Source organism: Propithecus coquereli, unplaced genomic scaffold (assembly GCF_000956105.1).
Source record: "Propithecus coquereli isolate 6110/MARCELLA unplaced genomic scaffold, Pcoq_1.0 Scaffold14, whole genome shotgun sequence".
NCBI classification, from domain to species: Eukaryota; Metazoa; Chordata; class Mammalia; order Primates; family Indriidae; genus Propithecus; species Propithecus coquereli.
The window spans coordinates 13,969,040-13,990,729 of record NW_012138302.1 but is presented as its reverse complement, the minus strand read 5'-3'; the positions used below and the strand labels follow the sequence as shown (position 1 = coordinate 13,990,729).

At 52.4% G+C, this 21,690-nt stretch overlaps 1 protein-coding gene across 2 annotated transcripts; it reads right to left on the bottom strand.

Moving 5' to 3' along the window:
* Positions 1–2,798: 2,798 nt before the first annotated feature.
* LDLRAD1 (low density lipoprotein receptor class A domain containing 1) lies at positions 2,799–11,149 on the bottom strand. 2 transcript variants are annotated; one of them, XM_012639430.1, is made up of 5 exons: positions 11,129–11,149; positions 10,602–10,653; positions 5,944–6,081; positions 4,119–4,247; positions 2,799–2,984 (listed from the first exon to the last, which is right to left on the bottom strand). In XM_012639430.1, exons 1-5 carry the CDS (start codon positions 11,147–11,149, stop codon positions 2,836–2,838), a joined length of 489 nt encoding a protein of 162 aa, XP_012494884.1. In that variant the 3' UTR covers positions 2,799–2,835. The 2 variants fall into 2 exon arrangements, with proteins under 2 accessions (XP_012494884.1, XP_012494885.1); XM_012639431.1 differs by lacking the exon at positions 5,944–6,081 and having other exon boundaries at positions 2,836–2,984.
* Positions 11,150–21,690: the final 10,541 nt, after the last annotated feature.

The following is a 21,690-nucleotide window of genomic DNA, read 5'->3' as shown; positions in this document are numbered from 1 at the left end:
CATTAGCCCAGCTCACTGCAACCTCAAACTCCTAGGCTCAGGTGATCCTCCTGCCTCAGCCTCCTGAGTAGCTGGGACTATAGGTGTGTGCCACGATGTCCAGCTAATTTTTCTATTTTTAGTAGAGATGGGGTCTTGCTCTTGCTCAGGCTGGTCTGGAACTCCTGACCCCAAGCGATCCTCCTATCTCGGCCTTCTAGAGCGTTGGGATTATAGGTGTGTGCCACCGCACCTGGCCTAAATGAAGCATCTTAATGGCCAGGGGCATGTGGATGGGTTTGGTTAAGGGAGAGGGGAGGGCAAAATCATATGCAACCTATGGTGCCTGTGCCTCTGGATGTTTATCTGAGAAGTGCCATGGGCCACCGAAGAAGCCCAGGACTGGATAACTGCTGAGGTCCACCTGCCTCTCTCCCATGGGGCCCAAGTGCAGCACCACCAGCCCCTGCTGGGAGATGGGTGCTCTCCACCTGCCTGAACCTTCAAGGCTGACTTGGTGTGAGCAAACACAGGCTCGTGCTCCGATCTTGCCTGGCTTCATGGCCAAAGCTCAAGGCTTCCTCAATTCAGAACATGTTGGCATTTGAGTGCCGAAATGAGCCTCTGGACCTTTTTTGTCCCCAGGGACCAATTCGACCCTCTCTTCCCCTCGAGATTGGTGTCCTGTTGGAGAAGGCACAGGCCAGGGCATGAGGCCACGTGCTCCTTCCCAGGCATGCTGGACTCCCTCCACCCTGCCACCTCCCACCCCCAGGAGGTGCCTAAGGCCCATGAGTTCTACCAGTAAATAGCCCTCGACCACCCTCTCCGCTCTGTGTACTTGATCCATGTCCTTGGCATCTTTCTTGGGCTGCTGTCATTAACACACTAACTGCCATGTGACTTGTATTTAACTCAGGCTAGTTTTGAACCTGGGGCCTCGTGAAGCAAAACCCTACAGTGGGTTTGTGAAAATCTTACTTGTTGATGTTCTTATTGTTACAATTAATATTGACAATTTAATTCTAAAAACATGGATTGTGTTGCATATAACTCACGCACAGAAAACAATAAAAAATAACAAATTAGAAAGGATCGTTTCATTTATTTGTTTGTTTGTTTTTTGAGACAGAGTCTCACTCTGTTGCCCCGGCTAGAGTGCCGTGGTGTCACCTAGCTCACAGCAACCTCAAACTTCTGGGCTGAAGCGATCCTCCTGCCTCAGCCTCCCAAGTAGCTGGGACTACAGGCGTGCACTACCACACCTGACTAATTTTTCTATTTTTATTAGAGATGGGGTCAGGCTGGTCTTGAACTCCTGACTTCAACGGATCCTCCGGCCTCGGCCTCCCAGAGTGCTAGGATTACAGGTATGAGCCACAACTCCCGGCCCGTTTTGTTTTAATAAAACACCATGGCCCCAGGGAAAAGCATTTTATTCTAGCGTGGCAGTCGGTGTGTTAGGACACGGTGGATCCAGTTTCCGTGCTTAATGCCCCTAGGTGATGTCCCACTGCCAGCGTTTCCCACTGTCTCACCCACCCCTACGGTGGAGGTGCCTCCTCCATAGGACCCCACGTTCCTCATGCGCCGGGATCCAGTCTCTCCTCTGGGCCTGGCACCCTGCTCACGCTTGCTCCAAAGCAGGTGCACGGAGACTGATGAGTGAACGAACTAACGAGGCAGTGGACGAACCAGAACTCACCAGTCTCTGGGAGGCCCATTTCTGTTCAAAAACTGAGAAGAAACCAATATAAAAAACCAATTTTATTAATTTTCAATGGGGATATGTCTGTCTTCCTCAACAGGAACCCTCTCAGTGGCCAGATGCCCAGTCTCCCTTCCAGAAGAAGGGTGTGATACTTTCTGACCCTCCAGCTACATTTGCAAATACCCCACAGAGACTCTGCCCAGCCAAGGCATAATCGCACTGGTAGCTGGAAAGGCATCTGGGCTGGGGTGTCACAGGCCATGTTTTAGTCCCAGTTCCAGCACTGACTTTGTTGTATGATCCTGAGCAAGTCACCTCCCCCTCTGGGCCTCAGTTTTCTTGTCTGTGTAATGGGGATCTCCATCCTTGCCTGCTTGGGTGTTGTGGAGCTGGAAAAGGATGCAGAGAAACAGCTCATTTGGGCTCCAGGACCAAAGTTCAAGGCTCCGGTACCTACTTCAAGAAAACTGGGCTGTTTAGCCGGGCGGCTGGGCATAGGGTGGAGGGGGGGAGCAGTGGGGTGGAGAATGGGATGGACAGAGGGCGGGAAGGAGCTCCTCCAGCTGCTCTCTTTCCAGCTCTTCAGTTCTGCAGCGCAGAGCTTCCTGGGGTAGCTTCCTGCTGGTAGGATGCCAAGTACCCTGACTCGTGAGCAATCTCGTGTTAATCAGTGGGGCCTGCAGGGATAACTGAGTTGAGAAAAATGCTAAGGTTGCATCCAAGCCCAGCAATATCTGCCTGAGGTCTCAAAGGTGTGCCATCTATAAGGGCAACTCCTCAGCTTGGCGTTTAAGCCCCAGACTTATCTTCTCTTCAAGGGGTGGCAAGATTAGAATCTGCAAGCCTGTTTTGGAGCAGAGTGGCAGATTTCTTCTGTGTGGCCTCAAAATCAAGGGAGCAGAGTCCCCCCATCTTTGTTAGAAGCTGTCTAACATGGTAGTGAGCTCCCAGTTGTTGGGGGCATTCAAGCAGAGGCTGAAAAACTTGAAAGCAGAAAAGACAATTCCTATTCAGACAGGATGTGTAGATCCCACGAGATGATTTCAAAGGCTCCTTCCTGCCCTCGCGCTCTAGAGTTTGACGCTCGTGTGAGGGGCTGCCAATGCCATTCCAACCAGCCTTCCATGCCGGCCTGGGTGGTCCGCTCAGGGGCCAGGACAGGAGTACTCGTCGGACCAGTCAGAGCAGTGCTGCACACGGTCCCTGCAGAGACTCCTCGGGATGCAGTCGCAGTACTTGAAGACGGTGGAAGGGCAGTGCCACCACCCAGGGCCACAGGGCGGGCACACAGTCACTGGGGAGACAAGAGCCGGCAGAAGAGCTGCTGGTGTGTCCTGGAAAGCTCCATGCACCAGGGCACTCCTTACCTCTGAAACCTGCTATAGCTCCCCACAGTCCCACCCTCTCAGATTGGTTTTCCTGCAGCAGAGAGAATCAGGACTCCACAACTCAAGGGCTGTGTGACTGTTCACATCTGTCTGAGCCTCAGTTTCCTCATCTGCCTAAGGTTGTTATTAAGTAAAGGAAGATAGGCAAAGTGCCAGGTACATGGTCAAGGCTCAAACGTGAAGGAGTGCACACTGCCTCCCGCCACCCCACCCTCAGCCACAGCAACCCACTGTGACTCCCTGGGGGTGCTGCCCCGACTTCTCCTTCACCCTGTGCCCCGGGCCTCCAGTATTTCTCCTCATACACCCAGCCTCTGCCTGTTGAAACCCTGTCTACTCTCTTCAGCCTGCTTGAATGCCACCTCTTCCAAGAAGTCTCCCAGGATTCCTCTAGGGCCCCAGCACTTCCTTTTAGCATCACCACGATGCGAGTCCTGGGGTAGGATATGTGCCTGATCCATAACTGTCCTCCACCAGAATCTGGCACAGGCCCCGCCCCCACTGGGGCTCAGAACATGTTTGTTGATTGAACACTGGGGAAGGGATTGAGAGGAAACTCTGGGGCAGTGGAAGGACCACGGACTTGGAGTCAGGAGACATAGGCTTACACAGGCTCCCTCCCTGTCACTCATTATATGAAGCTCCTTCTCCTTTTGAGGCCTCAGTTTACCTACATGTAAATTGGGGCCAGTGATTCCTGCCCCACTTTCCTCACGGGGTTTTTGGGAGATGCAGAGGTGATGAGGGAAACCCAGGTTCAAATCCCAGTTGTGCCGCATATATATTCCTTGCCCGGCCGCCTTCTCATCTGTGCCCTTGAGGTAAGTTCCCCGCCACAGAAGAATGAACCTCCAGGAGGAGCCACTTGGAGTGGCAGTGAGCACCCTGCCGCTGGTGGCATTCAAGCAGAGGCAGAAAACTTCCTTCTAGGGTGCAGGGACGCTATGCACGGAGGAGGCTTGGACATTCCCTGGTCAGCCTCTGCCCTCTGGCCGCTGCCTGGCCACCTGCTCCGGCGCAGCCTGTGCCCAGACCCCCACCTGGACTCAGTTCGTCCGAGCAGTCCCCACAGCTGTTGATCCCGTCGCATTTTTGGTCTGCGTAGATCCAGGAGGCCGGGTCTCCACAGTGGGCCACCAGGAAGCTGGGGAGGCTGCGGGGCACGTCTCCTACAGAGGGACAGATGGGACAGGAAGAAGTCCACATCTGGCCACAGCTTGAGGTCACCGCCCATCCACCCCAGGAAGGGCATGGAGGTTTGCTGGGGAGGGAGGTTGGATGGAAGGGAGAGGGCGCTCTTTCCTGTGCAGCCGGCAGGACCCGAGAGCCGCCGCCGTTCCCGCCCACACCGTTGCTTGCACTCTTCCTCCCTCCAGAAAGCCCTCCCGGACACTTAGCCGCTTTCAAGTTCAGGTTCAAGCCCTTTCCCCTCCAGGAAGCCTCCTGCAACTGGAACGGAAGGAGAATAAATGTGCCGTCTTACGCCCGGCCTCAGAGCTCAGGGCGCGGAGGGCTCACACGCCTGTGAGAGGGAGTCAGGGCACCTTCCTTGAGAATGCGTCTGTGCTGGACAGCAGTGTGACGGGCTCCCCAGATTCCCGCAGACTCAGGCCATATCACTAGCGGTGTAAACCCCACGTCAGGGAGGGGACAAGCCTTTGTGCCTTGGACTTGCCGGACCAGCCAGAAGTGCCATGGATGCTTGCGGGGCCTGTCCAGGGAGGGGGACATGGGCAGTGGTGTGAGTCCTGCGGGGCACTGTAGAGTGGGGAGGACCAGGAACTGGTCACGAGGCGGGTGGCTGTTGGAGTGCAGGGTGTGTCCCGGAGAAGGGGATGCGCACAGCGGGGCAAGAGAACAATCTCCAAATCCATGCAGTGCCACCATCATGGGACAGGGATTAAAACGTGGTCTATCAGGGGCTGGGGTTGAGGAAAGGACAGAGCTGGAACCAGTCTGGGACACTACCAGGAGGCAGCCCTGAGCTCAGGACAAGGACGATCTTTCCATGGAAAAACCATTCAATTCCGGAAGTGGCTGCCTACGTAGTGAGCTCCCCATCCCAGGAGTATGCAAGCAGAGGCTGGGTGTGGTCTGTTGGGCTGGCGACAGAGGGGATTTGGTGGGAGCTGGGGCATGGACTAGATGCTGTGAAGATTTCCTCTGTTCTCCAGCGTCTGTGATGCAAGTTTCCTCCCCCACGTGCTCCCCCAACCCACCTGCTACAACTCGCCAGGCACTGATTTGTGCTTTTGATACCCAGTCCATGCAGCCGTGTCTCCTCTCTCCCGAGCACCTTCAGGTCTCTAAGGTCTGGGGCCAGGTCTTCCCATTCCTTCATTCCCCCATTCAGTTAGCAAGTCATTCTGGATACCCCTCCGTGCCAGGCGCTGAGGCCCCAGACCAGGCCTGCCTCAGAGGAGTTCACAGTCTGATGGGGGTGGCGGGTGTGCCAATCGAGAGTGACAACCGGTGTGACTAGGGCTGGGACACAGGGATGCACAGAGGCTGTGGGAGCCCAAAGGAGGAACCTTCACCCCTTAACCTAATGTGGAAGTCAGGGAAGGCTTCCTGGAGGAGGTAGCACTTGCACTCTGCCTTGAAGGATGAACACGGGTTCTCTGGGAGAGGAGAGCACAGAGTGAAGGCATTCCTTAGTGTGGGCGCGCACGTGTGTGCCTGACTGGGATGGGTGGGAGCAGGCGCTCCTGGCTGGAGGCAGCATATAATGAATGCATGGGGGCATGAAAGTGCCCGGTATGTTCGGGGATGGCTGAGCTTCTCTATGGCTGCAGGGAGAGTTGGAGAAGGAGGGAACTCCTGGGAGCGCCCATCAGGCAGGGGCAGGACCGAGCAGGTACTCACGGCACAAGCCCTCCTCTTCATCCTCGCCGTGGGCGCAAGTGCGGATGCCATCACAGACCCCGCTGGCCGGGATGCAGCTCCTCCGGTCGTGGCACAAGAAGCCTGTCCTGTTTGCCAGTGTTACGCAGGCCTGGGCCCCTGAGTGGGCAGGGGCAGGCCCGGAGGGTCAAGGGTGGTGCTCACAAGGGCATCGCTGCCGTTAACCTGCCTACGTTCCCGTACCTGAGCCCCGCCCTGGGCCGGCCTGAGGGACTGGGGCAGTGGGGAGCACACGGGACTCGTGCCAGAGATGGGGTTCAAGCCCCAGTTCTACTGCCGGCCAGCTCCTTGACCTTGGCAGATGACCTGAGCGCTCTGAGCCTCGGGTTCTTTGTCTGCAAAATGGGGACCATAGCACACACCCCATAGGACTGTTGGGGAGATTAAATACAAGCTTTTCTGTGACTAAGCACAGAACGGAGAATGTGCAGAATGAATAAATGCTCTCTGCTTTATTGAAACTTATTTACAGTCTCGCGGGAGGCTTCTGTGGACAGTGTCGGGTTCAGTGAAGTGGTTTTAATGGTGGGTCTCCTGGTACCAGGTTAGGTTGTCAGCGCCGTCCCAGGGGTCGTATGTCGTAATCCCTCACATCTGGGCACAACTTCATAGTCTGCGAAGCACTTTCATATTTTTATTCTATTGTCCCTCAATCACCCCTGCGAAGTGTCATCATCAGCGCCCCATGGGGGACGCCCACCCCTGGGGCTGCCCCGAAGGATTAGGGGAGAGAAACCAGCAGACGAGGCGGGGAGCCAGCCTGGCCACAGCCCTGCGTGTCCGTGTGCACAGTGGGAGGGGGCGCTGGGCTGTGCGTTTGTGTTTGTGCACACGTGAACCACCTCTCAGCTCCCAGAGCTGCCCGGCTCGTGCGTGGTGGGCCAACCCTTAGGGACAATCACGTTGTCACCGACACACACAGACGTGTGCGCACTGATGCGCATGCGCTCACACACAGACATCCGCACCCAGGTGCACAGTCACACACAGACACACAGACAACAGGTGCGCCCACAGACACACACACGTCCCTGCGCACACAACACCTGCAAGGACGCCCACAGACGCACACAAACACACACAGGTGCGCACACAGGCACGTGACTGCGGCTCCTTAAGTATTCGCGTCTACCCTCGGTGCCCACGTTCCTGCTCAGGCAGGGAGAGCACTGTGCGTGTGACCCCTGACCTTGTCCCCCCACACCTGCCCTGCCTGGCTACAGAGCCACCCCTCAGAAAGGTAGATCTGGTGACGCCCCACGCCCAGCGTAATCCCCTTCCCATGGCTCCTGGATGGTGACTCCCCCCCCAGCGCAGCCTTCAAGGCCCTGGTCCCCGGCCCCCCACCGCTCCAGCCCTTCACGCCCACTGGCTCCTTGCAGTCCCCGCGTCTTCTAATGCTTCCTCCCTCCCCACAGCGACTCTGCGCATGCTGTTCTCTGTGCCCGGGTGCTTTTCCTGGCACTGCCCCCTACTAACCAATTCCTACTTTCCCTTCCCGCCTCAGCTCCCTTTCACTTCCCCAGGGTGTCCACCCAGACTCCTGGATCGGGTCAGAGCCCCATTCCGGGCTCTCAGAGCCCCCGTGCCCCCTGCCCTGACGTGCTTACTGGATTCGTGTCCACGCTGCTCTCCAGACAGGTAGCTCCAGGGGGCAGGGGCTGTGCGCCACTGAGGCTGAGGCTGCAGGGCCGTACTGCACAGGCCCCTGTCCTCTGTGCTGGAGGGGAGCACACAGATGGACTCACCGCCCACGGTGGCCAGGCCAGGGGAAGAGGAAGCGCGGGGGCTGCGGGGACTGGGACGAAGCTCCTCACCCAGCCTGGGGGGTCCAGGAAGGCTTCCTGGAGGAGGTGACATTAGGTCCTCTCAAGAACTGTTCACAGATATGCAAATGGAGGCTCAGAGACAGGTATACGTCAGTGTGTGTGTGTGTGTGTGTGTGTGCACGCACCTTAAGGAATAGTCCAAAAGTCACTTAGCACACAAGCCAGGCAGGGTCAGGGCTCCCCCATCTCTCTGTGCCCCCACTGTCTCCCCACCCTGTCGTGACCACCCTTACCTGGCATGCGTGGTGGCAGTCCAAGGATGGTGACCAGGGCGATGAGGGCCGCTAGAGTTGCCAGCAGGAGCAGCACAGAGGCCGAGAGGCACGTCCCGCGACGACGTGAGCAGCAGAGGGGACTGCAGCCTTCTGTGTGGGTGGGGAGAATGCCCGTGGCCTGCGGTGATGGGCAGCAGGGAGGCCCCTCCCGCCCTGACCCTGTGAGCAGCCCCTCCCCCGCCAGGGTAGGTTAGGGGCAGAGAGGGCTTTCCAGGAGGAGGGGGCTCCCGAGCCCTGCACAGGGTGCCTCGGTTCTGCCTGTGGCCCCACCCTGCCAAGTGCCCAGCCCTAGCCCGGGTCCCGCCGCTGGTGAGTGGTAAGGGTGGATGACGAGGACGCCGTCTCTGCTCCACAGCCCTCCCTCTCCCACCCACTAAGGGGCAGCCTCCTCAGGACGCAGGGACAGACGGACACCTGCACACCCAGCCCCGACCATGGGGCAGAAACCGCATCAGCCTCTTCATAGCTGTTATTTTTATTTTGCAAAACAGCCCTTTATTTTATCAATGAGGAAACTGAGGCTCAGAGAAGAAAAGGTCCAGGTCGCCCCTTGCAGAGCTGGGATGTGAGTCCACCCTGTTTGATGCCAAAACCCAGGCCCTTTCCACGATTCCAACTGAGTATCCATTCTGGAGTCTGCCAGGATGCTGGTTGGAATCCCAGCTCCACCACTTCCTAGCTGGGCCACGTTGAGTAAGTCACTGCACTTCTCTGTGCCTCAGTTTCCTTGTGTGGAAAACAGGGATCATAATAGCTACTTTAGAGTTTGTTAAGAGGATTAGAGTTTGTTGAGTTAATGTCTTAGAATAGTGCTTAGCATGTAGTAAGTGCTGAGTGTGGGCCATTATTAGTGTTTACTGAGCACCTACTATGTGCCAAGCTCTATTCTAAGTACTGTGGAAATAGCAGTGATAGGAGACGTCCCTGCTCTCATAGAACTGTACTTTGCTCCTTTAATTCTTGCTTGCTTACAAAATAGTGAAAGAACACTTTTTTGACAACCTACTAGATGTCCTGCTCTGCAGAGGGCACAAAGGTAGCTGTGGCTCTGGTCCTTGCGTTCCGAAAGCTTGCGGTTGCACTTGGAAGGCAAGGCATGGACACGTACGACGGAGAGCGTGAGCTCTGTCCCGTCCAGGCCACAGGTATCCCAGAGAAAGGGGCAGGAGCAGGTCTGATTCAGCCCTGTGATCCCAGGGATGCAACTCCAGAGTCAGGCACACAGCAGGTATTTTATGAACACTTTGTGAATATGGTGACCCAGAGATCCAGGAAGCAAGGGAAGGCCCCCAGTTTGGGTCAGTTCGGGTCGTTTCCATTCAATCTACTGACATTTCCGAAGCAGGGTCCTTGGAAGCACAGGTGGGATTTCCACAGGCAGGTGAGGGGAGGGTGCAGAGGGAGGGCATTCCAGGCAGAGGGCGTGTGGGGACAGCAGGGGCCTGGCGTGGTGGGAGCCCAGGATGCGGGTGAAGGGAGACAATATTGGAGACACAGCATAAATCTGAACCCCGTCAGCCCTGTGGCCCTAGCTGGTGGCTCTCTCGTCATCAGCAAACACAGGGTAGGCTCAGGTAACCAGCGGGACTGCGCGATGCTGGGCGGGGAGAGGCATGGGTCAGCCAGGGGGCGCTCCTCAAACATTTGTGCAGCACGGGCCCTGAGCAGGTGGGGTCACGGCAGAAAGCCGTTGGGTGCCAGTCCCCTCCCCGACAGATGGAAAAGGAGGCTGTTCTTGCCACAGCCACGCCCGCCATGGGCCGGGAGTTGAATGTAAACAAACACCTGTGTGCAGCAGCAAAGGCACTGGGGCTTTGCAGCCAGAGGGATCTCAGTTTGAATTCGGACTCTGCCCCCAACCTCCCCGCTGTGTGACGTTGGCCTGGTTACCCAACCTCTCTCAGCCTCAGCTGCCTCTTCTGTTACTGTGCCGGAAGGGGCCCCTCTCGGAGCTGTCCGGAGGATTGAAAGAGATCGTACAGCGCCGGCACACTGCAGGGCTTGAGCCCTACGGCTGTCGTTATCACCCACCTCCCTGGGTCTGTCCTCACTGGTCACAGTGGCCCAGGACAGGGCACGCAGGAGATGCTCAGTGAATGTGTGTTCCATCCTTCCTCTATTCCGTAAAGGTGGAGAGAACTGTCCTGGTCACACAGTGAGTCAGTGGCACAGAGAAGGGCTAAATCGGGTGTCACTTTATCCCTCAGAGGTAAAATCGCCCAGGTGGCCCCTGTGTCAGGGCTTTGGGCCCTTTTGTCTGTGTTACAGGCGGGCTGTGAGGTGGGCAGCACTCGGGAGGCGCTGGGGGAACTGTGCTGGGGGAGGAAGAGCCCCGCAGCAGGCGGCTGTCAGCACAGCTGGCCAGGAAGCTGGGAGCAGATGACATCAACCTGGGGCAGAGGTCTGAGGGACAGCAGGAGCCTGGAACCCGCTTTGTAGCCAACTGCCCAGAGAGCAGGGAGCCCCCGCTGGGGGTGGCGGAGCCCACAGGGTCCCAGGCCCTCCAGATCTTTACCTGCCCCTCCGGGGACGGCTTTGGTTCCAGCAGCTGCGTTGCCATTATGTCCCTGCCCGAGAGAACAGAGTGACGGTGGGCTCAGGTGGGAGAGGTCCAGCCTCAGGGTGTCGGATCGCCAAGTTTTTCAGAAGGGGTCACTGAAAGCCTTAGAGGAATGACAGGTCCCCCACAGCCGAACACGCTGGACCCCCAGCCTCACCACGCCTGCGTCACATGTCCACACGCAGCCCGCACTGTGCCTGGAACGCTGTTCCTTTCCTGTCCCACCCGGCTCCGGCAGCTCCTCCTCGGCCAGGCTTTCCCTGATGCCCTCCTCCCCACGACGCTGCCGCTCTCGCCCGGCCTCCCTCCCAGCCCTGCCACCTGCGCTGTGTAGCTGGGTCCCCTACAACCTGGCAGTGGGCCCCAGGGCAGGGTGGGTGCTGCCTTGCCTCAGTCTCTCTCCTATCCTGTCTACTGCCCACCCCTCCCCCAGGGTTTGCTCTCTCAAGGGCAGGAGCCCGGTCAGCCCAGCCGGCTCTCACCTGGGGGAAGACCTTGTTCATGTTTCCAGGGACTGGGGCTGGGTACAGAGAACTTAGCGCTTAGCGCAGGTTCCCTGCCTTGTCACCGGGGCAGCCTAGGGTGGGGCTGGCAGGAGGCCTGGCCCGGGCCGCGCCCTCCCTTGCAGGCAGTCCCCTCCCTGCTGCCTCCCAAGCAGAGACAAGCCCTGCTGGGGCCAGGCCTTTTCCAGCTCTGCAGTCTGACTGCAACACTTCGAGGTTGGAACCCTCATCCCATTCTACAGATGAAGAGCCTGAGGTTCAGAGAGGGAGAAACTGCCCAGAGTCACACAGTAGGAGGGAAAGGTAAGATTTAAACCCAAGAACTTTTCAGGTTGTGCTTTTATGCTCTGCATTAATGTTGAGAAGGGGCTGGGTGATGGCTCAAGTCCGTAATCCTAGCTCTGTGGGAGGCCGAGGCGGGAGGATTGATTGAGGTCAAGAGTTTGAGACCAGCCTGAGCAAGAGCAAGACCCTGTCTCTATAAAAAATAGAAAAAATTAACCGGGCATGGTGGTACGCACCTGTAGTCCCAGCTACTCAGGAGGCTGAGGCAGGAAGATCCCTTGAGCCTAGGAGTTTGAGGTCGCGGTGAGCTATGATGATGCCACTGCACTGTAGCCAGGGCGACAGAGCGAGATTGTGTCTCAAAAAAAAAAAAAAAAAGATGACAAGGGAGGATTTCAGGCCCCTAGCTGTGTGAAGATGCAGGCAGACATATCCGGGATTAATGTTTTAGTGGCTAGAAAGTAGGAGTCATTTTTTCATTGTTCTTTGTTCAACTAAATAGGTAATCTAGGTTGAAAGAATATGCATTTTACACTAAGATTATAAAGCAAATATAATTTTAAATTCCTTTTTTAATAAATGCAGCAATGTGCATTTTAATTTTCCCAGAGGTGCCCGATGTTGGTGGGGGTGGGGCCCGGGCTGGCTGCTTCCCTGAGCAACCCTTTCTATCCACGCAGCAGGTTGCAGTTTCCCCAGCCGCCTGTCCCACTGCTGAGGAGACCAAGGGCCTGGAGCCTTAAGGGACGAGTCCAAGGACCTGCATCGAGGGAGAAGGAGAGGTGTCCACTTCCAGAAACGAGCTCTGGGGTTCCAGGGAGGGTCCCTCTGCCACCTGCCTCTGATGCCCATAGATTTTCTAACCTGTGATCAGCCTTTTCTTTTGCATTGGGAAATAAAATGTTGAAGCCACGGGGGCAGGGGAGTGGGACGTGCAGACGCAGGGGCAGCACTCAGGGGGCAGCAAGTAGCGTGGGGAAGAGCTGAAGTCCAGGCCAGGAGAACAGAGGTCTCATGAGGGCCCTGTCGCCGGCTCCGGCTGGGGCAAGTCCCTGTCTTTCTCTGGGTCTGAGTTCCTTCACCCATAAAATAACGGCAGAGACGACTAGATGAGGGGGTTGTTTTAGTTCAGGGTTCCCCAGAATCGGACCCTAAGACAAGATTTGAGGCCAAGTAGATTTAACTGGGAATGATCGCAGGAAACACTGGTCGGGAGGGAGGGAGGTTAGAGGGAAGGGAGGGGTCCGACAAGGGGTGTGTTACCAAGCAAGCTCCACTGCGGGCCAGTGGAATCGAATCCTGCTAGGACATTCGGGGAAGCCAGGGGAGAAGATGTCCCTCAGGGTTTCTGCACTCAAGGGGGGGGAACTGGGGTATTTGCCCCCCAGCTCCTGCTGGTCGTTGGCAGAGAACAGGTGGAGGGTGTTAATTCCTGGCCTGCCCTGGGCAAGACGATGCCAGCGTTGGCATTTGCAAGCTAGGCTGATGTGTCCTGCCATGGAAGGGTCGAAGGGTATGGGCAGGGCACCCGTGGCTTCTGCTAAAGACACTAACTAGATTTCATTTCACGTGCCAACTGCAACCGGTTGGCTGCCTGGCATATGGGTGCGGAGGGATTCTGAGGTCAGGATGGTGAGTGACGGCCGGCATAGGTGTAAGACTGGAGATGGAATCAGACATGATGCCCATTTGCCATTCCTGGACCGATTCATGCCTCTGCCCTTCGTTGACTCTGCGGTTCCTTACGTTCCTTTGTGATAAAGACGCCCCTTCCTCCGCACTCTGGCTCCAGTCCACGCACAGCCGCGTCCGACCGTGCTGGAGGCATCGCATCTACCCAGGGCTCAGGCTGTCACCAGGAACCCTTGAGGGAAGGGCAGCGGGGAGTCTCGACAAGACGGAGGAGAGGCCCTGGTGTCTCAATCCTGATCTTCCTGGAACCACAGCCCCTGTGATTCACACCCCGACCCTCGAGGGAAGGGGATGATGGACGGCGGCCAGCTGTTATTTGCTGAGCAGCGACCATACTCCAGGCACTGCGCCAGCCACCGCACTCACATCCTCACAGCTCTGTGAGATGGGTGAGGTTCTTACACCCACTTGACAGATGGGGAAAGTGGGGCTCAAGGAGGTTAAGTGACTTGCCCACAGCCACACAGTGAGTTCATGGCAGAGCTATTTGATCCGGGTCTAGTTTTGACCCCAGGCCTGTGGACCCGTGGGGTTGATTCACAGCCTACTTTTGCGTATGACAGTTCCTGTTCATCACGTCTGTGCCGACACTTAGTGCCGTCAGACTTTGTGACTTCCACCAGCCTGATGGCTGTGAAATACTGCCGCCGCTCGCTGATGTTAGGACTCGCAGTCCTCTTTCCGCGTGGTCTTGCTTTCAGGCGTGTCTCATTTTAAAGCAAGGCGAATGATGAGCGGAGGCCGAAGCGTTCTGGCAGCAGCGTAGGGTAGTGGCTGTGCCAGGCTTAGAGGAGGAGATTGAAAGGGGCGGAGACAGGGCTGCCAGGGCCCTGCAGGGAAACCCAGAACCTCTGATCAGCGGAGCAAAAGGGACCACAGGCTCCGTGGGGGCCGTGGCCTCATTTTACAGAAGGGGAACTAAGGTCCGGAGAGGGGAGGGGACATGCCCAAGGCCACACAAGGTCAGTGTCCTGACCTGGAGAATACTCCTTCCTCTGCAGCAGGTGACCCCAGGACCATTGGCTTGTGCAGCCTCCATTCTTTTTTAGCCTCACCTTCTTCCTCACCCGGGGTGGGGGCCCTGGCTGCCAAGCCTAAGCGCCCCAGCAGCTGCTCCTGAAGGGCACTGTTCCGATGCTCGGCCATGTCAGTCCCTCCTCTTCTGCTTCCTCCTCTCTTTCCGGTTAGGTGGAATTTACTCCAGGGGCTCTCACTGCTTGTTCTTGTCCTAGCAGGAGGCAGTTGTTGGGATGGTTACATCGCGGAGAAGAAAGGGCTTGGGCTGCATGTAAAACCTCCCCCTCCCCCTGCTGGGCTCCCCTGGCCTTGGCTGGGCCCCTGGGCTAGGGCTGGTTGCGCACAAGCTGGAGCTGAGAGTCCAAATGGACGGGCCACTAGCTATGTGATCTTGGATAGGTCACTTAACCTCTCTGAGCTTCGGCTTTCCCACCTACCTGTCTAAACTTTTCCCCTTGGTCCTGGAGAAAGGCAGGACCCCATGGGGTGGGCCTCTCTGTCCCCACCTTCACCCAACACCAGGCCACCCCACTCTTTTCACTTGGTCCAACATCCTTCTCCTCTGTGTCCTGCCCCCCGGAAAAAAAGTTTCAAAAACTTAAATACAGAAAAGTAGGAAGAATAATGTAAAAAAGAATCATGGAGTTAACAAATGTTAACACTGAGTCATTTCTGCTTCAGATTTTTCCCTATTAAGTACAGTAATATTGAAGGCGTCCTTTGTCCGTCTTCCCCTCCCGCTCCAGGGTCGATCAGTCTCCTGAACACGCCGTGTATGCTTCCAGGGACTGGTTTTTATATTCTTACTACATGTGTACATATGCACGAAAAAATATATAGTATTGCCTTTACGGTTTTTAAAATTCATTTACATAAATATCACTGTAGTGTACATATCTCTCCTGTTCTTCACACACACACACACACACACACACACGCACACACATACGATGCACACATCGAGAATCTCATTGTAGGGGCATCTTCAATTTTCCTAGATATTGCCAAACTGCTCTTCAAGGTGGCTGTACCAATTTGTGCTCCAATTAGCAGTGTGTGACAATTCCTGTCTCCCCCATCTCACCAGCCTTTGAAATTGCCAGACTTTCCGACACCTGCCAGTCCTGTAGGCGTGGAATGATATGTGGTTTAATTTTCACTTCCTAGTCATTCCTACTCTGACCACCAATTGCTAACATTTATTGAGTACTTACTTTTGCCACATGCTGCCTACGTGCTCTAGGTATGTGAACTCATTCAGTCCTCCAAACCACAGGAGATAGGGACTATTACTATCTCCACTTCACAGATGAGGCACAGAGACGTTAAGTTACTCGTCCAAGTTTCACAGCCAAAAAGTGGCAGAGCCAGGATTCAGACCTGGCTGGCTGAAGAATTCACTCTTTTCCCTGCCTATGACCTCACTGCTCAGAGGCGTGGTCTGTGAACCAGCAGCCTCCGCATTGCTTGGAAGCTGGTTGGAGATACAGACTCTCAGGTCTCACCCCAGACCTACCAAACCAGAATCTGCATTCTGACAAGAAAGCCAGGAGATCTGAATGCACATTAAATTCGAAAAGCCCCACCCTACCCTGTGCTGTTATGCAGCTCCACTTTAAAATGTATTGGCCACATGGATTCCTCCCTGGAGAATTGCTTTTTCACATCTGTTGCCCATTTTTCTATAGGTGGTTTTTTTCCTTATTGATGTATAGATTTGAATCATTGGTTACATGGTTATAAATATCTCTCACAGCCTGTGGCTTGTCACTGGCTTAGAGTAACTACTGCTGGCTCCCTCCACCTTTCTAAATCCATCTTTCTTGCCCAGAACCAGGTAAAAACCTCATTCTATGAAGCTGCCTTTGACTTTCTCTCTCCCCCTGGATTTACCTTTCCCCATATTCCTTATGCTGCGTGTCTTCGTCTGAGCCTGGCTGTGGCTTCAGAGACCCACAGGACATGAGATCAGCAAACCCCAGCTTGAGTCAGACAGATCTGGCTTTTTAAAACTGCCTGTGCCAAATTAATATCTATCTAATTTAAGGTGGCACGTCTCAGACTAAGTCTTAGTTTCCTCATCTGAAAAATGGGCTTCAGAATACTTAATTCAGAGTTATGGTTAGGATGAAGTGAGTGCACAGGTGTGAATGTGCTCTGTGCCCTTTGAGGGTGGAATATTGTTTCTGGTTGATTCGGTCTGTTTCTAACTACAGAAAGATCTTCTTGAGGGCTGGGACTGCTTCTTAGTCCAGGGCTCGGTATTGGACAATGCTAAGTGGGCACCACAGTTAGACTGACCCAGGGGCCTGAGAGATCTGCTTCTAGCCCTGGGTAGAAATGGGACCCCGTCTCTGCCGCAGGATTTATCCCTCCGCCCCATTCCTTCCATAACTCTGGGATTTTCTCTCCTCTGTGAGACTGTTTCCTCCACTGTAAAATGGAGATGGCAAACCCCACCCTGCTTTCCTAGAGGGATGCATTTAAGGAGATATTTGGGAGTGCTACAAAGGGGCTTTGCAAATGTAATGAGGAATCAACCAAAAAAACCCCAGTGGTGACTTATCTAAGTAGACACTTTTACAAGATAGCATTTTAATACTATTTAACGCGGATAATCCAAATTTTATTAAAATTTACATAAGCATTATGAAATTAACAGATTTGGAGCTCCAGTAACGATGGCATGATGGCACACCTGGCGGTAACATTATCAAGAGCTTTTGTTGGAAACTTTCATTTCCAATCAGGTGCTGATTTCTTTCTACCCAAGCCTTCAATTATTGCTATTCTAATATTGCAAAAAAAAAAAAATCAAGTATGAAAAGCACACAAGAGGCAATAGTAAAATAGGCCCAACAATTTATAATTGAATAAAAAAAAATTACTCTTAAAATCAGAAAGTAAAATTAGACCACCTCTAAACTACGGGTTTGGTGAACATGGATGGGAAAAAAATTAAATCTTCACTTTCACCAACTTCCAACAGAAATACAGTATTTCCTTCAGTTATGAATGTAGGCAGCAATCCATAGTAGTATGAGCAGTAGCTGTGACTTCAGCACCAATAGAAATCACAGACATTTAGATATTAAAGTTGTTACAGATATTTCAAAATTATTTTTTAAAATTACTTTGAAATTATAGTAGTTTTGAAACCACCACTCAACCTCATTTTATGTATCACAAAATTTTGAAAATATTTTAATAACTGTATGTTAATATATTAGTTTCCTTTGCAATCCTTCATATTTAGTTTTATGCATTTGAAAACATTATTCTGAGAAGGGGTCCATAGGCTTCATTGGATCACCAAAAATGGTTAAGAACCCCTGTTTGAAACAAATAAGTCATTAATATCACAGGAAGAGAGTATTTAATAGTGAAATACATGAAACTGACTTCAACAGTAACACATTTTAGGAAAGGTCTACAAACTGTGCTTCAGAATTTAATTATTTCAAGGCGTCAGAAAGTCTATACTAATTGTTCAATCTAGCTCCCCCAGAAGGCTTTATTTCCCACTCTCCTAATCTTAATCATTGTATGTACCCTCACCCCAGACTCTACAACACTTAAGTAGTCCAGGAAGGAAAGATAGAAAGGAAACTCATGTTGACCATGCTCAGATACAAACACAACATTCTGAGCAACCGGACACCCGGTGGGAGGGGTTCCTGAGCACACTGAGTTTCTGCAGACCAGATGGCAAACCTAGAATTAGAGGATGATGATAAGCTGACCTAGCATTGTAGTTTAAAAGTGTAGCCCGGCAGGCGCGGTGGCTCACGCCTGTAATCCTAGCACTCTGGGAGGCCAAGGCGGGCGGATCATTTGAGCTCAGGAGTTCGAGACCAGCCTGAACAAGAGCGAGATCCTGTCTCTACCAAAAATAGAAAGAGATTATCTGGACAACTAAAAATATATATATAGAAAAAATTAGCAGGGCATGGTGGCGCATGCCTGTAGTCCCAGCTACTCGGGAGGCTGAAGCAGGAGGATTGCTTGAGCCCAGGAGTTTGAGGTTGCTGTGAGCTAAGCTGATGCCACGGCACTTTAGCCCAGGCAACAGAGTGAGAGTCTGTCTCAATAAAAAATAAAAAAAATAAAAAAAAGTGTAGCGCAACATGAAGAAGTCTGGTGAGAAGCGTGGGATCCGTGGAGCAGCCTTCCCAGTTTGCTTGGCAACACTCAGATTGTGACCAAGACCCAGAGACCAGTCCTAGGCTTGCCATCCAAACAATAATGTGTAAACAAAGAGATCCTTATAGATAAGCGCTTAAAAGTATAAATAAAGTAAGTGAAAGGAAATAGGGTTACCAGTCATTAAACAAACAAAAACAATGGGGCAAAGACACTGTTGGCCTCTGGACATGCCCCCTCTGGTCTATATTCCACATTGCTGTCCAAGTGACTCACTCTGCAACACTGGAACTCTTGCTTAAAATCTTTCAGTGGCTCTCCACCGTGCTCAGATCAAGGGCAGGTTTAAGCAGGTCCTTTATTATCTTGCCTGTCTAGTCCCATCTATCGCTATGCTTTTTTTTTTTTTTTTTTTGAGACAGAGTCTCCCCGGGCTAGAGTGCCGTGGCGTCATCCCAGCTCACAGCAACCTCAAACTCCTGGGCTCAAGCGATCCTCCTGCCTCAGCCTCCTGGGTAGCTGGGACTACAAGCATGCGCCACCATGCCCGGCTAATTTTTTCTATATATTTTTAGTTGTCCAATTAATTTCTTTCTATTTTTAGTAGAGATGGGGTCTCGCTCTTGCTCAGGCTGGTTTCCAACTCCTGAGCTCAAACAATCCGCCCGCCTCGGCCTCCCAGAGAGCTAGGATTACAGGTGTGAGCCACCGCGCCCGGCCTATTGCTATGCTTTTGCATGCCATCTCAGCCTGCTAAACAATTGGAAACTATCCACCCTCCTGCCCTAGGAATTTGAGCACACCGTCCCCACTGCCTAGAACACTGCTCCTTGTATTTTGCTTGGCTTTCCCTTTTCCTCCAGGTTGAAGCTTGGTTATCACTTCCTCCTGGAAGTTAGGGTCCTCCTATGTGCTCCCACAGTACTCAATGCTCATCTGGTCATAGCACTTACCACATCAGTAACAGTCTCTTTTACACTCCGAGCAGCTGGAGTCAGGCACTAGGTCTTACTGAAGTCCTATCACCTAGCACAGGGTCTGGCGCTCAGGCTCTCAAGCGGTTGGCGAATAGTTAACTGTGGATCTGTAATAGGGTATCTGAGCAATATCACTGCCTTGGTGTGGTGGTGGTGGTGAACTAGAAACTTCTAGATCAAAGATTCCCAACATGTGGTCCCAAGACATCTAAGAGTCCACAAAAATGGCCGGTGCGGTGGCTCATGCCTGTAATCCTAGCACTCTGGGAGGCCGAGGTGGGAGGATTGCTTGAGCTCAGGAGTTCGAGACCAGCCTGAGCAAGTGTGAGACCCCGTCTCTACTATAAATAGAAAGAAATTAGCCAAACAACTACAAATGGAAAAAATTAGCTGGGCATGGTGGCGCTTGTCTGTAGTCCCAGCTACTCGGGAGGCTGAGGCAGGAGGATCCCTTAAGCCCAGGAGTTTGAGGTTGCTGTGGGCTATGCTGATGCCACGGCACTCTAGCCCCGGGAACAGAGTGAGACTCTGTCTCAAAAAAAAAAGAGTCCACGAAAATTATAATGGAGCTATTTCATATATTTACAAAGTCATAATAGAAATGGCTCACTTAAGAAAACTGAGACAGACTAATAACAGGGTAAATCGTTTGCTTTTGGCTGGAATACTGGCTCAGACAATACAGGGTTTTATGCGTTGCTTAGCAGCTCAGATTGCCCAATGATGCATCATAGGAATTTTTGAGACAAGACAGAGCAGATAATCTGGCAATTTCTGATTACCAAAAAATGTATTAGTACCATAAATAAAAGGTGCCCATGAAGTTTTAGGAACAGATTTGGAATCTGGGCCTAGATCATGCATTAGTAATTGCCTGAATTAGTATGTCTTTTAGATGAGGGACTTGCACCGGAAAGAACCTGGGAGTCTGGAGGTTCGAACTGAAGACCCAAGAGAGTTGAGAATTTGCCTGGGACCAAGACAAGATGCTCAAGAAGATGCTTTCCATGCGGTAAGAAAGAAGACAATGCCTGCCTTATGAAAACGAGGAGCTACTAAGCAAAGCTGGGCCCATCTAAGGGCAAAGCCATTACCTTGGGAGAAGTGGCCTTGGATTTTGTTGCCTTGGTTGGGATTTTCAAGATCAGAAACACTTTTATGTTGTATATCTTTTGGGGGGTAATTTTTCTTTTTTTGAGACAGGGTCTCAGCTCTGTGACCTGGGCTAGAGTGCAGTGGCATCATTATAGCTTACTGTAACCTCAAATTCCTGGCCTCAAGTGATCCTCTTTGCCTCAGCCTCCCTCTTTTTTCTTTTTAAAGTAAAACCTTTTTTGAAAATATCAGTTTGGTTTAATCATGCTAAAATAAAAAGGAGACAAATATTTGAGTGCCTACTAAGTATCAGGAATGACTGGGTATTTCCACATATGAAGAATTGTGTCTTATAAACAAGTGGGGAAATAATGTCTAAACTTGGTTCAATACTTTCAAGAGGAATGAAGGTATCTCAGGCATATTTCATTCCGGAAGCAAAGAGAAACAAAGCCAAGGGAAGGTGGAAGAATATAGGGCAATTATACAGTTGCTTCTTCTTATCTAGATTATTTCTTTGTATTGTTTTTTTATAAGGGAGGCCTTTCCTAACAGTGGACTCTCTGACTCCTATAAGGCAGCAGTATTCTGTATATTTCCCCCTCAGTTTGCCTCACTGGATGCATTACAGTTACACCTGTGCCTTATTAGGGACCCTAAGTATGCACACTACTGATGGGAGACAAGCCAACAGGGCTTTTTTTTAATTTCCTTAAAGCTAACTCCAATCCATTCCCTATATTTTATATAGATTTCCCATGTTTTATCCCATGTTTTCTCATAAAAATAAGAAAGAGACAATGACTGCTTGACAATGACTGCTTAGACTTCCTCTTTTCCCCATCTGGATGTGTTCACAACTTTCTAACTCTTCAAACAGCACCACTGCAGTTGTCAGCAATGCCCTTGTGATTAAGGAAAGTATTGGTTTGCAAATTTAACATTTCATGGCTGGATGCAGTGGCTCACACCTATAATCCTAGCACTTTGGGAGGCTGACATGGGAGGATCGTTTGAGGCCAGGGGTTCGAGACCAGCCTGAGCAACATAATGAGACCTCCGTCTCTACAAAGAATTTAAAAATTAGCCAGGCACAGTGGCACACGCCTGTAGTCCCAGCTACTTGGGAGGCTGAGGCAGGAAGATGGCTTGAGCTCAGGAGTTTGAGGTTGCTGTGAACCATGCACTCTAGCCTGGGCAATAGAGTGAGACTCTGTCTCTAAAAAAGACAAACGAAAAATTGCATGGTATAATGATACTGAATCATATTAAGATTCTAGTGTATTATATTACCTTATATCACTTATATTTTTAAATGTATATTACTGCAGG

Excerpts from the sequence above, each read along its gene's own strand:
- LDLRAD1 (XM_012639430.1), bottom strand. The coding sequence starts at position 11,149 with ATGAACAAGGTCTTCCCCCAG. Across the intron at positions 10,654-11,128 it reads TGAACAAGGTCTTCCCCCAG|GGACATAATGGCAACGCAGC; the intron begins GTGAGAGCCGGC and ends TCTCTCGGGCAG. Across the intron at positions 4,248-5,943 it reads TGAAGAGGAGGGCTTGTGCC|GAGACGTGCCCCGCAGCCTC; the intron begins GTGAGTACCTGC and ends GTCCCTCTGTAG.